Raw genomic sequence first — 18,783 nt, 5'->3', positions numbered from 1 at the left:
TTCAACTTGAAAGCTGTTTTTGGTGTTCAGTCTGTTTGGTGTGACTGACATATTGACATGATTTAATATATGATATGACTGTATGATATGGGATATGTGATATATGATATAGGAGTAGTACACTTTCACTGTCATTATTCCTTTATTTTCAGAGCAAATGAAAGACAAATCCACACACAGTCATCATTAACACATAGACAATACAAAATAAATATACACCATCAATTTGTTCTTCATCATCACCAAATAAATATTAAATATATAACACAGATAGTTCCCAATTCATTACGGGTGTCGAAATAGTTTAAGGAATTAAAAACAAAAATCATATAAACGAAAACTCTTTAGAAAATTATCAAAAATCGTTCATTACAAAATATTTGCACTTAAAAAGATCCCAGTATTTCAAATAAATAATAAGCTATATAAAATAATTAATAGTTGATATCTTAAAATATTTCCTCTTTATTCAACAAAACAGAGGAAACAACCTCCTTCTCTTAGCGGCCATTTAAAAACATCTTAAGCATCGTTTTTTTTTTTTAAATAAAAAGTCAATAAATAGATAATGAATAATAAATAGGCTTAAATTAAAACAAAAAGCATACATGAATAAATAACGTATATTCATAAAAACAAGACTTTTTTCCCCAACGGACTCAAATAGATAACAGCAATAGTAGAATCCTTCTACACACTAGTGGTTCAAGTGCAAACATCACTACCATCATCAACATTACTAAAGTGAATGAGATATGTTCACTAGCTAACAGAATACGACTTTTTGTTCTGTACTTATTCTTCGTACCCATCGCTTTCCATACGCTGCAGCTCACATGAACACTTTTATGAAGATCGCGTGTGCCAGCATGCACAATTACACCCAAACTCACCCTTTTACACTTTTACATACTTGCACTCGTCTCGTCACAAATCAACATGCAAACAGGAAACAAATGACAACGAACACCACAACAACTTTTTCGCTTCCCAAATGATAATAAATTAAGTCTTTCAAAAAGAGCAAACAAAAAAGAGATGAATGTATGTGGCATGCCTACCCAACCGCAGTGCCTGTCTCCTCTCTTTTTCTTACAGTCTTTCCCTCATTTTATCGTAGCTTAGCATATTAGCATTTTAGCTTAGCATTTTTGATTTTCCCGCCCTTTATTTTTTTTCTTCTAGCCTGTTAAACCTCGATGCCCTTCACCGCCTGGTTGATGGACTCCAGCAGCGCCCGGTTCTCTGGGTTCTGGTAGCAGTCCTTGTTGGTAAACATGTGCGTCAGCGTGTCCACGTAACTGTCGAAGTTCTGCTCGGACAGCGGCTCCTGCTGGAAGACGAGGGAAGCGCATGTTGAAAAATACGATTTGCAACCTCGACTGTTAGCCAATGGGTGTTTGGGGGTTGAGTGTGATAGCTGATGAATATTTTGTTAAAGTTCCATGTCGATTTTGTCAATTTTTTTTCGCAATTCGAGAAAAAATACATGCCCCTTGCGTTCTTGGTGTGTGTATTCAGGCCATACATGCACACTTTGTGTGGGGATGCTGCTTGTGCATCTCCCAGCAGTGTTGGGAGTGAATCCCCAGTGCTAATACCCTGATTTACCAGGATTAATAAATGCAGTACATCTTTTCTAAAGCCCAAAGCATATTACCTGCGAATTCCGAGATCACTCATATTTGAAGCGCGTCACAAAAAATAAATAGAATAAAATCGTTTTTACTTGGGCAAAGCACACAGAACTCCCCTGTAGTGGGGACTTATTCTCTTGCCCACTTCGTATACGACTCAAGTCTTATTTTCGAAGCGAAGAATCTCAAACCTAATTGGCCAAAGTGAACCACCGCGTCGGTGGTTCACTTTGGCCAATTAGGTTTGAGAATCTTTGCTTCGAAAATAAGACTCGAGTCCCGCACTGGTTCAGGCCTCAGACACACCATTGTGTGTGTGTTGGACTCACCATGCTGGGCAGACGGATGTTGGCCAGGCTTCGGATCAGCACCTGGCTGAGACCCGACAGCTCCATGAACAGGGTCTCGTTCCTCTCCTCGATCTGCTCGTTCTCCTCCTCCATGCTCTGCAGGTTCTTCTCCATGGACGAGATCTGGAGATGAGCCACGAAAACCCAATCAGGACAAAAACCAAAGGATCTCATAAGAGAGAGGGAGCAGCAGCAATATCCTCTAGCTAAAAGTAAGGCTCTGGCTTATTATATTTTTATTGGTATTGTATCCACACCAAATAAATATAGCATTTGGCATATTTTTTACTTACTGTTATATATGGTATTGAAATTTGGGTAACAGTTATTTAAAAAACACGAGGACATACTATTCATGTATAATGTTATTCAATTCACTGAGGCTGTTATGAAGTAATGTGGTGGTTACATGGTAGTAGAATGGAATAGTTCTTGTCCTGTACTGACCTGGTCGTGCATGTTCATCATGTCCGCCTCCATCTCCGAGTTGGAATCACTCAGGTCGTTGATCTCCTTGTTGAGCTGCTTGATATCCTCGTCGTTGTCCAGAACTACAAGAACCATGGTGCCGTTAGAACAATTGCGGTAGTTCAGGACTATGTGCAATCAGAAAACTTGATTCTCAGGACTACAAGAACCAGGATGCAATTAGTAAACATGCAGTTTTTCTGGACTAAGAGAACCATGGGTGCAATAAGAACACTTTAACTAAATCAATCTACTCGTTAGCCAGTAGGTCTGTCTTTCTTAGACTGTTTTAATGGTTTTCATGCTTATCTGAGAGTTATCGATCCAAAGCATCATCATCCTAAAAGCTATTTTTAGTTTGGTGTGCTTTGGTAGGCAGTGTGTCTGTGTCCCTCTGTGCAGATTGATGTCAAAAGGGCCCTCCTGTGTTTTTGTAATATACCACACGGCCACAGTGTGGCACTGTAACATGCATCAGGGCGTTGCAATGGCCACCCTAGTCTCTCTTACCATCGCTGGCTCTGAATTTAGCCGTGATGTACTCGTCTCCGGGGAACTTGGTCCTCTTCTTGTTCGCCGACGCTCTGGGGCAACCTGAGAGACTGGTGGAGCAGAAGGAACCGGAAGGAGACGAAAGGAGAAAATAAGTTAGCAATAGAGCCGTAGAGTAAATGGTGGTCAGACATTAAGTACAGACAGAGAGGTTCATAGCTATTCGGCGACAATGTAGAGTCTAAGACGTCCCCAACAGGAGGATCAAAACACGGGCAAAAATGTAATATTTTGTTAAACATAAAAACGAAATAGTTCACAACTTAACACATAACTGCTCGTTTGTGCTTTCCCACCTGTTACTACATTTAAAAATAGCGGCCTGAATTTGGCTGTTTGACAAAAAAAGAAAAAACCTTTGTTCTTCAAAATACAAGAAGAAGGAGAAGATGAACAACAACAACAACAACAACAACAACGTCAACAAGTAAGGAAAGTAGGTCGTCAGCGGTGGTGGGGGTTGGGGGGGGGAAGCTGGGGGGGGGGGTGTCTCACCTGCGGTGGGTGAGGAAGCTGCCGTTGGCGTGTCCCGAGCCGTCGCAGCCGGGCGTGGGGCAGGTGGGGCCCTCGGTCTTGAAGGCCTTCCAGGAGAAGGGGGCCCCGTTCAGGAGCCCCTCCTTCTGGCGCCGCGCCGCCAGCGGGCAGCCGTAGGCGCTGCGGTGCGTGGCGTACTTCCCGCTGATGTGGCCCAGGCTGTCGCAGCCGGGCACGGGGCACCTGGGGGGGACATTGCTACATCGTCATCGTGACGTCCTCATCGCGGGGGCGCCCTCGCCACGCCGTCGCTACGTCCCCTCGTGTGACCCCTTCGCGCCCCCCCCCCCCCCCCCCCCCCTCGTGATGTGTCGTGGTGACGTAACCCGTGACGTCACGGTGACATTCTATCGAGCTCCTCATCATTGTGACGACGTCACAGTGATGTCACTGTGACGTCACCTTGACACAGCCCATGACACCGCAGTGACGTTCGCCGAGACATCACGGTGACATCATCCCTACGACGGCGTTGTGACGCCAGCGTGACGCAACCCATCACATCATAGTGACGTTACCCGAGACCTCAAGACGACATCGCCATTACATGTTGCCGTGACGTTAATTGTCCTCAACACTAAAAGCAAGAGGCACAGAGCCCGTCTGAGCGGCAGTGGCGGTTCCACAGGGGTGTCTTTGTAATGGTGAACACATGCTGAATGGTGGTTGGAGATTTGTTGATGAAGAGTATTTTTTATGAAGAAGAGGAGGATCATGAACCAACCTCAGCAGCTCAGAGTCGTCCTTGTCATCCTTGGTGGGCGTGGTCTTCAGGCCTCCTTTCTTGGCACGCGGGCATCCGGACAGACTGAGGAGCAGAAACACAAAGCACAGGGACCGTGAGAACATGTCTAGGGACTGTCTCAAAAGACTTCAAATGATGTATTTTAATTCTCGCGTGTTTTCATTTATTTAGACCTTGGGGAATGTCGTACCTTCTGTGGGAGGCATAGTTCCCCGTGATGTGTCCTGATCCATCGCACCCCTGCGTCGGACACCTTGGAAAGAACGAGGCATAGGTTAGGGGCCGTTTAAATATCTGCTTTCATTCACTTGATAGTGATGGCAGCCGCCTTCATTGTATTTCACATCTATTGGCCCAGTTACGTTTGTTAGCGATTTCTGACTGTCAAACAAAAGAAATTCTTTGTGATGCGTTCTTTATTTCATATTGGATCAGCCGATTTGGATTATTAAGTGAGTAAAGTGAAACTGAAACTGAAACGGAAACTGTAAAGGAAACGGTGAGACAGTAGTGGTCGCCTTGGCTACAGAGAAGTGCATCAGCTGTTCCATCGGTGGCAGGGGAAGAACGGAAAAGGAAAAGGGACCAAGAAGATAGAGCAAACATACTTCAGTTCAGCAGTGTGGGCCGCCATGAGGGTCCGAAGAGATTTATCGGCGAGTGGACAGCCAGACAGACTGGAAGATAAGTTCAGAGTGGAAGAGTTAAGAAATCAAAGGGGAGTAAGAGAGGAGTAATATAAAGAAAACGAGATTCAGATTGAGGGTCCCACTTGTGAAACGCGAAAAAGAGAATAAAGCTCAGGCACCTTAAACAGTAACCGAAAATCATAACACAGGGACAGCATCAAAATCCATATCAAAATCAAAAGCTTTTCTATTTGGGCTTGAACTGGTTCCGCCAAACGCGATTGTAGTAACAGCAGTTGCAGTGACCCCTGTTTCACCAGAGGGGGGCGCACTATCCCTGTGATTTGATTTCAGAGGTTTGGTAACTCTTCAACAACCAAAGAAAGATGAACACATTGTGAGCGAGACAGAGAGAAAGAGAGGGAGAGAGAGAGGGAGAGAAGCTGAGTAGATTTATTTCAGATTCATATTCAGCTGTAGAGGTGAGTAGGCATGCAATAGTTCAGGAGGAGTGGGTAGAGGGTAGGCAATCTGCTCTCGGAGACCTACCAGAAGAACTCATTTGGGCAATGAACCCAGAACCTTTCGGCTGGGAGTCAAGCACCCCACCCCACCAGACTATCCTCCCCCACCATCACCCCCTCCCCTCCTCCCCTCCCCCAATCATCTCAATAAGAAGGTTTGATGACAAAAGTGAAAAACACTAAAAAGACGAGTTCTTCTTTTTGGCGTTCTCTTTTGGGCTTGAGGGGTGTCTTACCTACGGTGTGAGGCGTAGTTCCCTGTAATGTGTCCACTACCGTCACAGCCTGGTGTGGGGCATCTAGATGTCAATGTCAAATGAGAAGTGTTCAAATCAGTCAAATCGTCTACTTCGTCAGCGAGCCTTATAGTCGTTGTTGTTGTTGTTGTTTTCAGTTACATTTTAGCACTTCTTCCTCCTTCATCAGATATCTTCATTCATGCCAGAAAAGGGGCGTTGGCGTGGCCAAACTAAATGTACTACCTTGAGACGTTGACAACAATGAGACATTTCGTCGGGGGTTTAGGTTAAAGAGCAACCAAACACTTAAAAATCAAACCACAGGAACAGCACCACCTCTGGTGAAGTACAGGTAATGCAGTTGTTTTTTCTGGTAGGTTTCAAATGAATGTCGCTTTGCCATGCAGACTGTATCGACGGTGCTGTCAATGTACGGTTTGATTTCAGTGTTTGGTTTCTCTTTATGGTAAATCCCAGATAATTATATGTATGAAGTTATGTGTTCCACTCTGGATAGGGTTTGTATTTCCCTTGGTGATTTATTAATTTTTATATATATACATATTGAAATTATTTATAATTAGTTATTTTTTCGCTGCTACCATTGCAACAAACTTGAACTTGAAAAGTTTAAGCTTGCCTATGGAAAACACAGAAATGTATCAATGGTTAGGTTAGAAGATCTCAGATTGGGTGCAGTGTGGAGAAGCGGCCAGCGGGCGGGGACTTACATGAGGACCTCCTTCTTGCTGTCCTTTGGGGACGCCTTGACCTTGTAGGTGCCGGTGGTGACCTCCCCGGGGTACTTCCTCTCCCTCAGACTGTCCCGGTCCTCTTCCTCCCCGTCCGAAGACGTGTAAGAGGGTGGCGCGTACTCCATCTTAGAAAAGGTATGAAAGATTGAAAAAGAGTTGATATTATTGTTCACTGCTGCTGTGTGTTTGCGCGTGTGTGTGTGTGCATATGTGTGTGCGTGTATGTGTGTGTACACGTGTGTGTGTGTGTACTGTATTCGACAATAGGTATCACTGTATGTCTCTGGATGAAAGCGCCTGCTTTATAAATAACTAATAATGCCAATAACTAAAAATATCAGGCATCGATTTTAAGTATATTAATATTTAAGTCCTCCTATGTTGCTCATCGAAAGCACACATGAGCTCTGCAGAACTCACACGTAATAAGTGGAGTCAAAATACCAAGGGGGGCTTTTACTTTCGAAACCCCCAGGAAGTCCCGCCTCCCACCGGCTGCCTACCTCGTCTGGCTCATCCTCCTTGGCGCCGCTGGGCTTGGTGAAGTCCAGAGGCTCCTCCCACTCCACCTGGGCGTTGCCCTGGGCGGCGGAGTCCCTGAGGTGCTGGGAGGAGTGGGAGGAGGTGGAGGGGGAGGAGGAAGGGTGGGGCGACTGCCCGCCCTCCTTCTTGGCCTTCTTCATGCTCAGGTCCAGGGTGCCGTTCTCGTCCACCTCGATGTCCGTCTCCTGGGGGGTCAGGGTGGGACGCTCAGTCTACAAAGTGATTTGTTTGACGTTATTTTGAATGATGTGTAATATCAACGATCTGTCCGGAGGTTAGCGGGTTAGCTACCTTGCTATCATTGCTACGTGCTACCTGGACATAATATGGATAAAATGACATTATCACGTTATGAAATGTAATGAAATCATATTTGAGCAGGGAAATCTATCCCAGAATATCCACTATCACACAGCAGTGAAGCAGCTTGTTAGCGGGTTAGCTACATCGTAATCATTGCTACCTTGCTCCTTGGAGATGATATGGATAAAATCAAATTTGTGTGGGTAAATCCATCCCAGAATATCCACAATCACACATCTAATCAGTGAGCTGGTTCCGTGGACATTCTGTAGGTAAAAAAAAGGCAAACGAAAACCCATGCCGGGACCTCCGCTTCACCACAGCTGATCCGTTAGCGGGTTAGCTGGCTAGCTACCTTGCCGTCGTTGCTGTCGTTCTCCGTGGGCGTCTTGTTGCTGAGGTTCTCGGGCCGCTCCCAGCAGCGCGTGGACAGGTTGAGGATGGCGGTGGCGGCCATGTGCGCGGCCTCGGCGTCGTGGCTGTAGTCGTAGCCGCTGGAGGACGAGGAGGCCGAGGAGGCGCTCTTAGCGTAGCCGCCGGACAGGCTGTGGCTGGGGGAGGAGGCCTTCGGGAACGGCTTGGCTGAGGGGGGAATGGAGCCGAAAGTCAGACACACAGTGGGGGGAATGGAGCCGAAGGTCAGACACACAGAGGGGGGAATGGAGCCGAAGTCAAACATAAGTGTTTGCACGCTTTAGATTGGGCAGTGAAGCCAACTTTAAAACCGTGTGGCAAAGTAACGTGTGGCTAATACTGTTTGCCTTCTGAAACAATGACAGTTTCTTTCAAAAAGTCACAATCACAACGTCTCAGTTCACAGCATTTAGTAAGCGAGCGAGTCTGTTAAGGTTCAAATGAAACACCGATCTCAATCGAGACATCTGAGCCCCTGAGACATGAACCTCCCTGCCCTCCAATAGAGCACAGGGTCTTAATTCATGCTTACATTTAAAGGCTTTGGGTGACGACTCTCCGGAGCCGGGCATCTTGGGGACCAGCATGGGCTTCCCGAACACCTGCACGTCGAAGCTGGCGTAGTCGAAGGACACCTTGGAGTACTTCTCCAGCTCCTTGGCCAGGTTGGCGCGGGGCGTGGCCGGCACCATGTTGGGTCGGTAGCTGCCGTACTGGGGGATCTCCAGCTGCTTCACGAAGCACATGGGCCTGGAAGGAGCAACGGGGGAAAGGGGTGAGTGACGGCCGGCTGAAAGGTACTGGGCTCGATACCCGAATGGAAGACCTACTACAACGTTGCACTGGTGTGATGCCGTGCTCTGACAAATTGAGCTGAAAGAGACCCCCTACTGTATGTGGTCCCTTTCTATTGGGTATCTATCTTTTCCAGTAAATTTTGATCAACTTATCACTGGTAAGTCTCAAAGGGCTTCACAGACCCACATTAAACAACCCTAAACCCCATTTACATTGCGATTGTTTTCTTTTACTTATCTATTTTATTTTATTATTTTATTGTACGACAATGTTTCTACTTGAAGCACTTTGAGATTGCCTCGTGCATGAAAGGTGCAATTTAAATAAAGTTGCCTGGCCTTACCTAAACCCCATCGCCCCCAAGGTACAACTGCCCTCCGGCCTCTTCAGACTCTCAATGAACAAAGTTCCCCTTGTCTAACCTAACACCCAGGCCTAGGATCAGCCCTGACCGACCAGCTGTATCCACCCCAGCGTCCCGTCGGTGTAAGCTTTCAGAGGTAAGGAGAACATGATCCGCTCGCTGCAGCGCTCCTCACCTGAGCACGCGGTCCGAGTTGGCGGTGGTGGAGGCTTCGCTGGGTGAGGCCTGGCTCAGGACCGGCTTCTCGTGGGTCTTGTTCAGCTTGGAGGCCGCTGCGATCGGACAGCCCGACAGACTGAGAGAGAGAGAGAGGGGGGAGGGAGAGAGAGAGGGGGGAGGGAGAGAGAGAGGGGGGAGGGAGAGAGAGAGGGGGTGAGAGAGAGAGAGAGACAAACGTTTACAATGTGTCTGTGAATTTATTAACTTGTGTGTTTCAACAATAGGCACAACACCATGTCAAGTATAACTAGCTTTAATGTATGTATTGCATGTGTGTTTGTGTGTGTGTGTGAGTGATTTTGTTTGCGTGTGTGTGCATGTGTGTGTGTATGTGAGTGTGTGTGTGTGCGCGTGCATGCACCCTGCTGTGCGACTCACCTGCGATGTGTGTTGCGGTTGCTGTTCACGTGACCCTGGCCCGTGCATCCTGGAGTGGGACACTTGAGCACGTTCTCATGCATGGCCAGGACTACAGGAGAGGTGGAGGACAGCAACACGGCACATAAGGAGACAGAGGATCCATTTCCATCAAACAACATATTTTATTATTATTATTTACTTTATCTTGTCTTGCTGCCCATATGTCACGGACACGGTTTATGGCTGTTGAGGAATGAAGCCTTAGAATTTTACTCTTGTGTACTTATGTACAATACGATGTGATAAAAGCAATCCTGATTGTAATTCGGATTCGGATTCTGAGTTTGAACAGCGTCGCACCAGAGGCACTGGTTCTGCCCCATGAGGACAGGACCCTACTGGGATGGGAGCTACTTTATAAGATGGAGCTATTGGATTAAAACCAGGTTTCTCCAAAGGTTTGAAGCGTCTTGTGTAAATAATCCTGTACACACAGACGTAACAGACTGCCAAATGATTGGAGGCCAAAAGTGAAATACTCATAATCAGTTAATGTGATGCAATGCGCCACTGGGATAGAAGTGAGGATACTAGTGAGGATACTAGTGAGGATACTAGTGAGGATACTAGTGAGGATAGTGAGGATAGAAGCGAGGATACGGAGGATAGTAGTGAGGATAGAAGCGAGGATAGGGAGGATAGAAGCGAGGATAGGGAGGATAGTAGTGAGGATAGAAGCGAGGATAGGGAGGATAGAAGCGAGGATAGGGAGGATAGTAGTGAGGATAGAAGCGAGGATAGGGAGGATAGAAGCGAGGATAGGGAGGATAGTAGTGAGGATAGGGAGGATAGTAGCGAGGATAGAAGCGAGGATAGGGAGGATAGAAGCGAGGATAGGGAGGATAGTAGTGAGGATAGAAGCGAGGATAGGGAGGATAGAAGCGAGGATACGGAGGATAGTAGTGAGGATAGAAGCGAGGATAGGGAGGATAGAAGCGAGGATAGGGAGGATAGTAGTGAGGATAGAAGCGAGGATAGGGAGGATAGTAGTGAGGATAGAAGCGAGGATAGAAGCGAGGATAGGGAGGATAGTAGTGAGGATACTAGTGAGGATACTAGTGAGGATAGAAGCGGGGACAGTGAGTCACTCACTCTCGGGGGGGATGCGGTCCTTGTGGGGGCAGCCGGACAGGCTCCGGTGGTGGGGGTACAGGCCGGTGACGTGGCCCGTCCCGTCGCACCCTGGGGTGGGGCACTTGACCTCCTTCTTGTCTGCATGGTTAGGAGAGAGGAGAGGGGAGACACGTTCATGGTCAGTCAAACGGAACAGCTTCCAAGCACTAAAGTTAGCATCATTAGAGTATTATAGGGGTAGAGGTGGTAGTATTGTAGTAGTATTACAGTATTATAGTAGTAGTGGTATTAGTATAATTGTAGTAATACAGCATTATAGGGGTAGAGGGTAGTATTGTATTAGTATTACAGTATTATAGCAATTGTTTTGTCATAGTATTAAAGTAGTAGTGGTAGTAGTATTGCAGTAGTATTCTAGTATTATAGCAGTAGTATTCTAGTAGTAGCATTATAGTAGGATCATAGTAATAAAGCAGTAATAATATAGCATTCTAGTAGCAGTATTATAGCATTATAGTAGTAGCATTGTAGTAGTTTTGTAGTAGTAGTATAGTATTAAAGCAGAAGTATTGTAGTAGGATTAAAGTATTATAGTACTAGTATTATAGTAGTATTGAAGTAGCGTTGTATTCATATTGTATTGTTTTAAAGAACAGAAATATAGTAGTAGAACTGTAGTATTAGAGCAGTAGTATTGTAGTGATATTACAGCGTTAGAGCAGTAGTATTGTAGTGATATTACAGCGTTAGAGCAGTAGTATTGTAGTGATATTACAGCGTTAGAGCAGTAGTATTGTAGTGATATTACAGCGTTAGAGCAGTAGTATTGTAGTGATATTACAGCGTTAGATCAGTAGTATTGTAGTGAGATTACAGCGTTAGAGCAGTAGTATAGTAGTGATATTACAGCGTTAGAGCAGTAGTATAGCAGTAGTATAGCAGTAGTATTGTGGTGATATTACAGCGTTAGAGCAGTAGTATAGTAGTAGTATAGCGGTAGTATACCGGTAATATAGCGGTAGTATAGCAGTAGTATAGTAGTAGTAGTATAGCAGTAGTATAACAGTAGTAGTAGAATAGCAGTAGTATAGCAGTAGTATAGCAGTAGTATAGCAGTAGTAGTATAGCAGTAGTATAGCAGTAGTATAGCAGTAGTAGTAGTATAGCAGTAGTATAGCAGTAGTATAGTAGTAGTATAGCAGTAGTATAGCAGTAGTATAGCAGTAGTATAGCAGTAGTATAGCAGTAGTATAGCAGTAGTATAGCAGTAGTACCCTTGCTGGTGGCCCCAGCGCGGCGAGCGGCCCCCAGCTGGTCGGAGGCGTTGCTGGAGGTCCTCTGGGAGGGGCTGTGGTGCGGCTGGTAGTCCGGGGAGCTGCCGCCCTCCTGGGGCGCCCGCACCTCCCCGGCCTTCATGGCGATGGCCTGCTCCAGGAGCCCCAGGTTCCCCCGCGTCATGTCCCAGTTCTCCGAGTCGTCCGTCACCCCCGAGCCGTCCGACACGTGGTCCTCCTCTTCCTCCTCCTCCTCTTCCTCCTCCTCTTCCTCCTCCTCGTCCTCCTCCGCTCCCGCCTCCGCCTCGATCTCGTCCTCGTCATCGTCGGCGTCGGAGCGGACCTCTATGAGCACGGTGGTGGGGGAGGCTTTGTGTGAGTGTCGCTCCTCCTCCTCTTCCTCCTCCTCCTCTTCCTCCTCCTCCTCCTCTTCCTCCTCCTCTTCCTGTTCTACCACGTTGCGGGCGTCCTTGTGCTGCATCAGTTCCTCCTCTCTCTCCTCTTCCTCCTCCTCCTCCTCGTCTTGCTCCTCCTCTTCCTCTTCCTCCTCGCCTGCTACCTGCTCCTCTTCCTCCTGTGTCGAGGGGCTGAGCACCCTTTCCTCCCTGAGTACCTCCTCCTCCTCCTCCTCCTCTTCCTCCTCCTCTTCCTCCTCCTCCTCCTCCTCCTCCTCTGCAGCGGTGATTCCCTGAGTTGGTGGACTCAACGGTCGTGGAGCTTCGGCCTCTTCAATTGTCTCCTTCTGCTCCGCCACCTCCACCTCCACCTCTTTCTCCCTCTCCTCTTCCACCTCCTCCTCCTCTTCCTCCTCCTCCTCCTCCTCCTCCTCCTTCCTCTCCTGCACCTCCTCCTTCTCCTCTGGTTCGGGGGCCGGAGGCTGTTTGTAGTTACCACTGGAGTACTGGTGGTCCGAGTTCTCCTGGCTCACAAAGTGCCTCTCCACCTCCTCCATGCCTTCGCTCGCCGCCTCCTTCGTCTCCTCCTCCTCCTCCTCCTCCTCTTCCTCTTTCGTATGCTCCCCCGTGCTCATCTGAACCAGTGGCCCGACGTGAGGGGGGTTGTCTTCCGTTTCCTGTTTCTCCTCCTCCTCCTCCACCGCCTGCTCCTGCCACTCTTCCTCCTGCTCCTCCTGCGGCTCTGGGACGGCCTGGAGCTCTGGGACGGCCTGGAGCTCTGGGACGGACTCCTCCCGCGCCTGGGCCACCTCCTCCTGGGCGCTGTCTTTAGCGGGGACCTCCTCCTGGGCGGCGGCGGCGGGGGCTGACTCCGTGAGGAGGTCCTCGCTCTGGTGCTCCTCTCCAGGGGAGGAGGTGCACTCAGACATCGACGGCGTTTTGCTGTCCTCTGGAAGGGCGAGGAAACAGTGAGAGGAGAACGGCCACAGAGTATGGAAGACGAGTACGGACACTAAATCGTCAATAAAGTCAATAAAAACACAACTAAGAATGATACCAGGAAAGTAACAGTTCAAACCTCAAACGTCTTTGTAATACTTTCTTGAACATTTATCGAGCTAATCTTGTTTATATCGCCCTTAATCGAAGTTAGAGTCTGAGAGGGCCCGCATGACATGAAACCCCTCTAACCGTTAACCCCGCCAGAGGAAGGCAACAGACAACCACCGAACCTGAACAAGGAGCTCGGAAGAGGGATCGCTCCATCCAGGTGCTGCCCATATTTGGAGAGACACAAGCTGAAAGGCTTTATCAACATCGGAGGTGACTTCGCTCACCTTTCATCGACTCTTCGATCGACCGTTTCATTTTGTTCGACTTCTTGTCCTTCTGCTCCTCTTCCTCCTCCTCCAACACCTCCTCCTTCTCCTCGGGCTCGCTGCCGGCGTCGCTCTCCGCGTTGAAGCCCTCGTCCATGACTAGCTTCAGCGGCTGGCTCCTTTTCTTGGGGCTGGCCTGGTTCTCTTCTGCCTCTGCCTCCTCCATCTTCCTCTTCTTCACGATTGGACATCCCAGTACGCTGGAAAAAAGGGGGCGGGGATAAGTGTGACTCACTCTGGGGGCTGGAATTTTTTGGTTTGGTGACTATATTCTTGAATAATCACAGAAGAGTATTTTAGAAAGGTTGGATAATAATCCAACATATTCTGATATTCCATAATGTTACATTTAAGGATTATTTTTTATAATTTTTGTATTTTCTAGGATAATGATAAACAACCCTCAAAGGTAAACGTATAGATATATATGCATACATACATACATATTACCAGCTTGCCCGGTGCTATAATATGGTTGAGGAATATCACAGAAATGTAAGGAGGATAATATGATGAAATGTGTTAGGAACGTAGTCCTACCTTCTGTGCCGCGAGTACCTGCCGCTGACGTGCCCCTTGCCGTTGCATCCTGGCGTTGGACAGCTGTTACTGAGGACGGACAGTCCCAGAGGAGCATTCAGTCAGTCTCTGAGCTCACTAGTCATCAAACACACAGCTCCATGTCTACTAAAAGAAGCTCATTTCATAATCGCTCACCTTAATTCCTGGCGTATTTCCTGCCCGACGACTTCAAGTGGTACTGATGGGAAGAGGGAGGTTATAGACATGGTTACGAATAAATACGCAAAGTATACACATATATGAATTTGTAGTACAGTGTGTGTGTGTGTGTGTGTGTGTGTGTGTGTGTGTGTGTGTGTGTGTGTGTGTGTGTGTGTGTGTGTGTGTGTACTAACCTCTGACCCCTTTGGACCGGGTCCTTGTTCTTGTTTCTGTGACGTCTTGGCTCATCTGAGGATGAAGGGAGATTATTAAGCGATTTTCTACTTGTTTTCCAATCTATTTTTACATATTTAATCACTACAGAAAAGATCGGACGGCAAGAGGGGCTCCCAGTCAGAGAGGCACACAGACACACAGACAGACACACAGACGGTTGTAATACCTTTATTCTTAGGCTCCGTTTCTCCCACTTGCTGATTGTCTCTCCCCTGCTCCACCGCTGGCTCAGCAGTTGACCCCTGAACTCATTCTCTGAAGACCAGGAAAACAAAATGGTCGATTAACACTTACATAGACACACACTGCCAACTGAAACCTAAAAACAGTTAGCCTGAGTGAAACACGATGAGAATGGTTTAGCGGTGTTCATATCCCTCATCTATCCACGCTGTTCTTGGCTCTTCTCTCTCTCTGTTGGGTCTTCAGGAACCAGAGAGGCCATCTGCAAGCCTGCGAGCCTACCGCTGCATGTCATTATTTATCTTGAAACAAAACTGAAACCAAATCTTTATAAGTATCACATTTTGTGGATGTCACACTTGAAATATTAGCCTAAACAATAGCATAAATACTTAAAAAGTGTATGTTATTACAACCCTAATATCCACACAAAACAGCATAGCATAGATACTTTGGAATATGGCATAAACTAAATTAATAAATATTAGAACATATCAGTGGAATAGGGTTTTGTATTATTATTCTGAATACTTTTACTAAGTATGTTCATTTGTGCTACACACATTAGGATTTCAAATAAGTAAATACAAATACACTTTTTCATAACTTAACTTTTCTGTGCAGTTTATTTAGCCTAAGATAATGGGGTTGAGGTGAGCAGGCCCCCGTTAATATTTGTCAATTGTAACCGGCCCTCTGGTTGGCTACTCTGAACTGCATTTACGGAGAAAAAAAACCGGAGGGTGAGAGGATGAGGGGTGGGTGGTCTTTAAACGTATGGCCTCGACCATCGCTCCCGGTATGTAATCAAAGATTACTATTCTCTACACACGTTCGCACAAAACGCAGTACAATCGGCCTCGGCAGCGTTTCCAGAATGTTACATAAACGGCAGGCCTGTGTGTAGAACTTGAAGATCCACATCAATCAAAGCCCCGTTACACATTGTTGTAAAGACGGTGTATCTACACACACCATCCCGTTACAAAACAATAAAGATATAAAAGTGAGGCGATATACCCTATCTATGTTGATTTTGTCCATGGGGCAAATTGGAGGAAAGTCGTGATCTGTTCCCATTTCCAAAAGCCATCCTAAAATGCATGATAGGCTCCGGCCTAGGTTACTATAAATAAACAGGACGAGAGGCCTTTCATTTTTCACCCAGCCATAAAACAGTGATTCGACCAATCAGTAGATTGAGGACGAGCTCGTAGTAGAGTTGGGATTATTTCTACACAACAACGACCGAGAAAGTCGAACAATCTTTATCCCATCGCCCTACAGTCACTTCAGAATATAAAACATTCGACCCAAGTTTGTTTTGGGGGTTTTCAATCTGACAGTTAATATCATCACCGTAACCCCCGAGCGATCATTGTACATTGAAAAAACAACAACCCCAAAAAAGACTACAACTGCGTCGTTCGACAGAAACACAACCATGGCACACAGTTTAAAGAGGCCTTGCATTAAGACCATTATGGAATACGGTGATCTCTAATGTTCTATTCCGAGCAAGTTTTTTTTCAAGTAACACAGGCCTGATCTGATCGTCCTACCTCAACTTGGGCTCAACGTTGTAAAGGCTCCACGGTGTTCCCTTCAACCTCCGGTCCGCACCATCCTTATCACAATAACCCACACTGTGCGTAAAGACCGATCGCTTCACACACGGCGCACGGATCCCAAAAGTTGACACCTATGAGCTATTATATTCCCCATGTAACGGATTTCCTATTAATCGGCACCGGCTTGCATTTGCCTTTGTCAGAGGGAAATATTCTCACAGACGATTGTACACCCCTCCCCCAACACTGTGACATCACCAGCGCAAACCACCATGACAACATACTGGGGGCCATAAGTCTTTGTGCGTAATTTTAAAACCACCGTGTTTACTGTCACTTTTTTTGCCTTTCATGGGCTCGATGCTTAGTTTGGGGACTTTGGAGCCGGCGGCGGCGGGGGTCTTCAGCACCCCGGAGAGTTACAATGCCGCTGTTCTGGTGGTTTCAGCACCATGGACAGTAGCTCCGGTCCAACTAAGGGAGCAAAGATCCAAGGGTTCGGACGTGGTGGTGGGCGGGGATAATTATTATAGGTACCGCCTACTTTGCGTTGGACTCAGGGATTGCTTTGCAACGGACAAAGGTAACCAACCAACGTGCGTTCGGCTCAATGATTGGTTGGCAACGGAGGAAGGTACCGCCCCCTGTACGTTCGGACAGTTGGATCATAGCGACTACTTCTATGCCCTTCCGGAACAAAAGCGACTGAAAATTGGGATAAAAGCAACGAAAGCGTACACATTGTATGCATGACTTTACTTCTCTTTGTCACAGAAGGCATAGGAAAAGCATCGAGCTCAATAAAGTTGTCAAAATGTGAGCCCTATTTCCAATAGGCCTACAGGATACACACAAAACCTTTGGCTTTGTTCGAGGCTAAACCATTAGTAAACCACACGCCCCCTGATCTTATAGTCTAGTATAACCTTAGGACAGATTGGTGTCGACATACATGGCCTGATACGCTAAAAATGCGGCTGACATAAATAATTCAAGCCAATATTCATTCGCCACTCACACAGACTTTAGCATATCCAAAACACCACCACAAACTTTACCAATTTATTCTAATGCAATCATGTGAACACACCGTCTCAAATCGCAGGACATAAAGTTGGGACGGCTGAGTGCCTCTCTTGTCTGCCCGGTAACTGGCTCAGGGGCAGCTGGGAATCTGTCCCTGCGCCCAGATGGACGGGATCCGCCGAGGAGGAGGACTGTATAAATATTACATAGGCTGAGGGAAGGAGGCACTCAGGACCGGAGCCAAACAGATGGAGTCATTTGACAGAAATCGCACCCTACCCCCCCTCCTACCCCCCACCAACCACCCTACCCTCCTCTGCTCACCAAAACTTTATAACAGCTTAACGCCGGGGTATGACGTCTGGCGCTAAGAGCCACTAATCCCCGACGACACAAAAACTTTCCTTTGTCCAAAAACAAACTGTCTGAGCCGGCAGCGACACCAGGACATGCTGCCTGTGCCTGGGTTGAACCCGTGCCTACATCAAATCCTTCTACGGTTTAAATACACATCTTATTTACAACGGTACACGGGTCAGAGAGTGGCTGTATAACAGGTTTACACTTAATGATCAGCCTTTGTTGTTGTTGTTGTTGTTGTTGTTGTTGTTGTTGTTGTTGTATCCAATTGAATATAGGCCTTCATGATATCTCTTCATGATAAATACGCTACCTTCTGATAACCGTCCGCGAAAGTAGTATATCTTTTTAAAAACAAGACCATGTAGTCAGTGCAGCAACCCCTTGACGTCAAACCAAAACACACTAGGCTATAACTGACAATAATACGGATTTGGAAGCAAGAAAACACTTACCTAAAAAACTTTTACACAACTTCATGTTGGCGGTTGTCGGTGTCTGTTCCAGGACACCGCTTCTGAATAATAACAACCGCAAGAAACTTTAGAAACTAACTTAGAGAAGAGTTTAGCGGGGGAGGGGGGTAGTGGGTGACAGCTGTTGAGATGGACCAATCAGATTCTGCTTCTTTTGTTGCTGTTCACCGCGCCAGCCAATGGGAGCGGCGCGCTGCCGGCTCGGCCAGACAATGCCCATTGAAACGCACCACAAAGGGGACGCAGTCTCCCCCAGCGTGTCAGACGTAAAAGTACCAACTTTTCCCCCAAGCGAATCTTGGGACTACTCCTAGATAACTAAACCCTATGGCAGTGACCCTTGCACCTATACCCCCCCCCGCCCATACACACACACACACACACACACACACACACACACACACACACACACACACACACACACACACACACACACACACACACACACACACACACACACACACACACACACACACACACACATACAAACACACAGATGCAAACACACATAGATACAAACATACACACACACACACATGCACACACACACTATTGCATATAGTAAATAATTTATTTATGTATTTACAATTA

General features: G+C 46.8%; 1 protein-coding gene across 14 annotated transcripts; it reads right to left on the bottom strand.

Annotated features, from left to right (window-relative positions):
• Nucleotides 1–123: 123 nt before the first annotated feature.
• On the bottom strand, nt 124–18,309 carry LOC132462222 (myelin transcription factor 1-like). 14 transcript variants are annotated; one of them, XM_060057792.1, is made up of 23 exons: nt 18,172–18,309; nt 14,743–14,831; nt 14,534–14,588; nt 14,334–14,376; nt 14,157–14,225; nt 13,575–13,816; nt 11,843–13,186; nt 10,587–10,706; nt 9,453–9,543; nt 9,031–9,150; nt 8,226–8,443; nt 7,635–7,861; nt 6,937–7,188; nt 6,410–6,558; nt 5,676–5,738; nt 4,895–4,963; nt 4,477–4,539; nt 4,266–4,349; nt 3,503–3,739; nt 2,966–3,057; nt 2,435–2,538; nt 1,967–2,110; nt 124–1,333 (listed from the first exon to the last, which is right to left on the bottom strand). In XM_060057792.1, the coding sequence occupies exons 1-23, from the start codon at nt 18,194–18,196 to the stop codon at nt 1,190–1,192; spliced, it is 4,044 nt and encodes a 1,347-aa protein (XP_059913775.1). In that variant the 5' UTR covers nt 18,197–18,309; the 3' UTR covers nt 124–1,189. The 14 variants fall into 14 exon arrangements, with proteins under 14 accessions (XP_059913775.1, XP_059913777.1, XP_059913778.1 ...); XM_060057794.1 differs by having other exon boundaries at nt 124–1,330; XM_060057795.1 differs by having other exon boundaries at nt 3,503–3,724.
• Nucleotides 18,310–18,783: the final 474 nt, after the last annotated feature.

The sequence above is a fragment of the Gadus macrocephalus genome, chromosome 1 (genome assembly GCF_031168955.1).
Source record: "Gadus macrocephalus chromosome 1, ASM3116895v1".
NCBI classification, from domain to species: Eukaryota; Metazoa; Chordata; class Actinopteri; order Gadiformes; family Gadidae; genus Gadus; species Gadus macrocephalus.
This window is presented reverse-complemented; position numbering and strand designations above follow the sequence as displayed.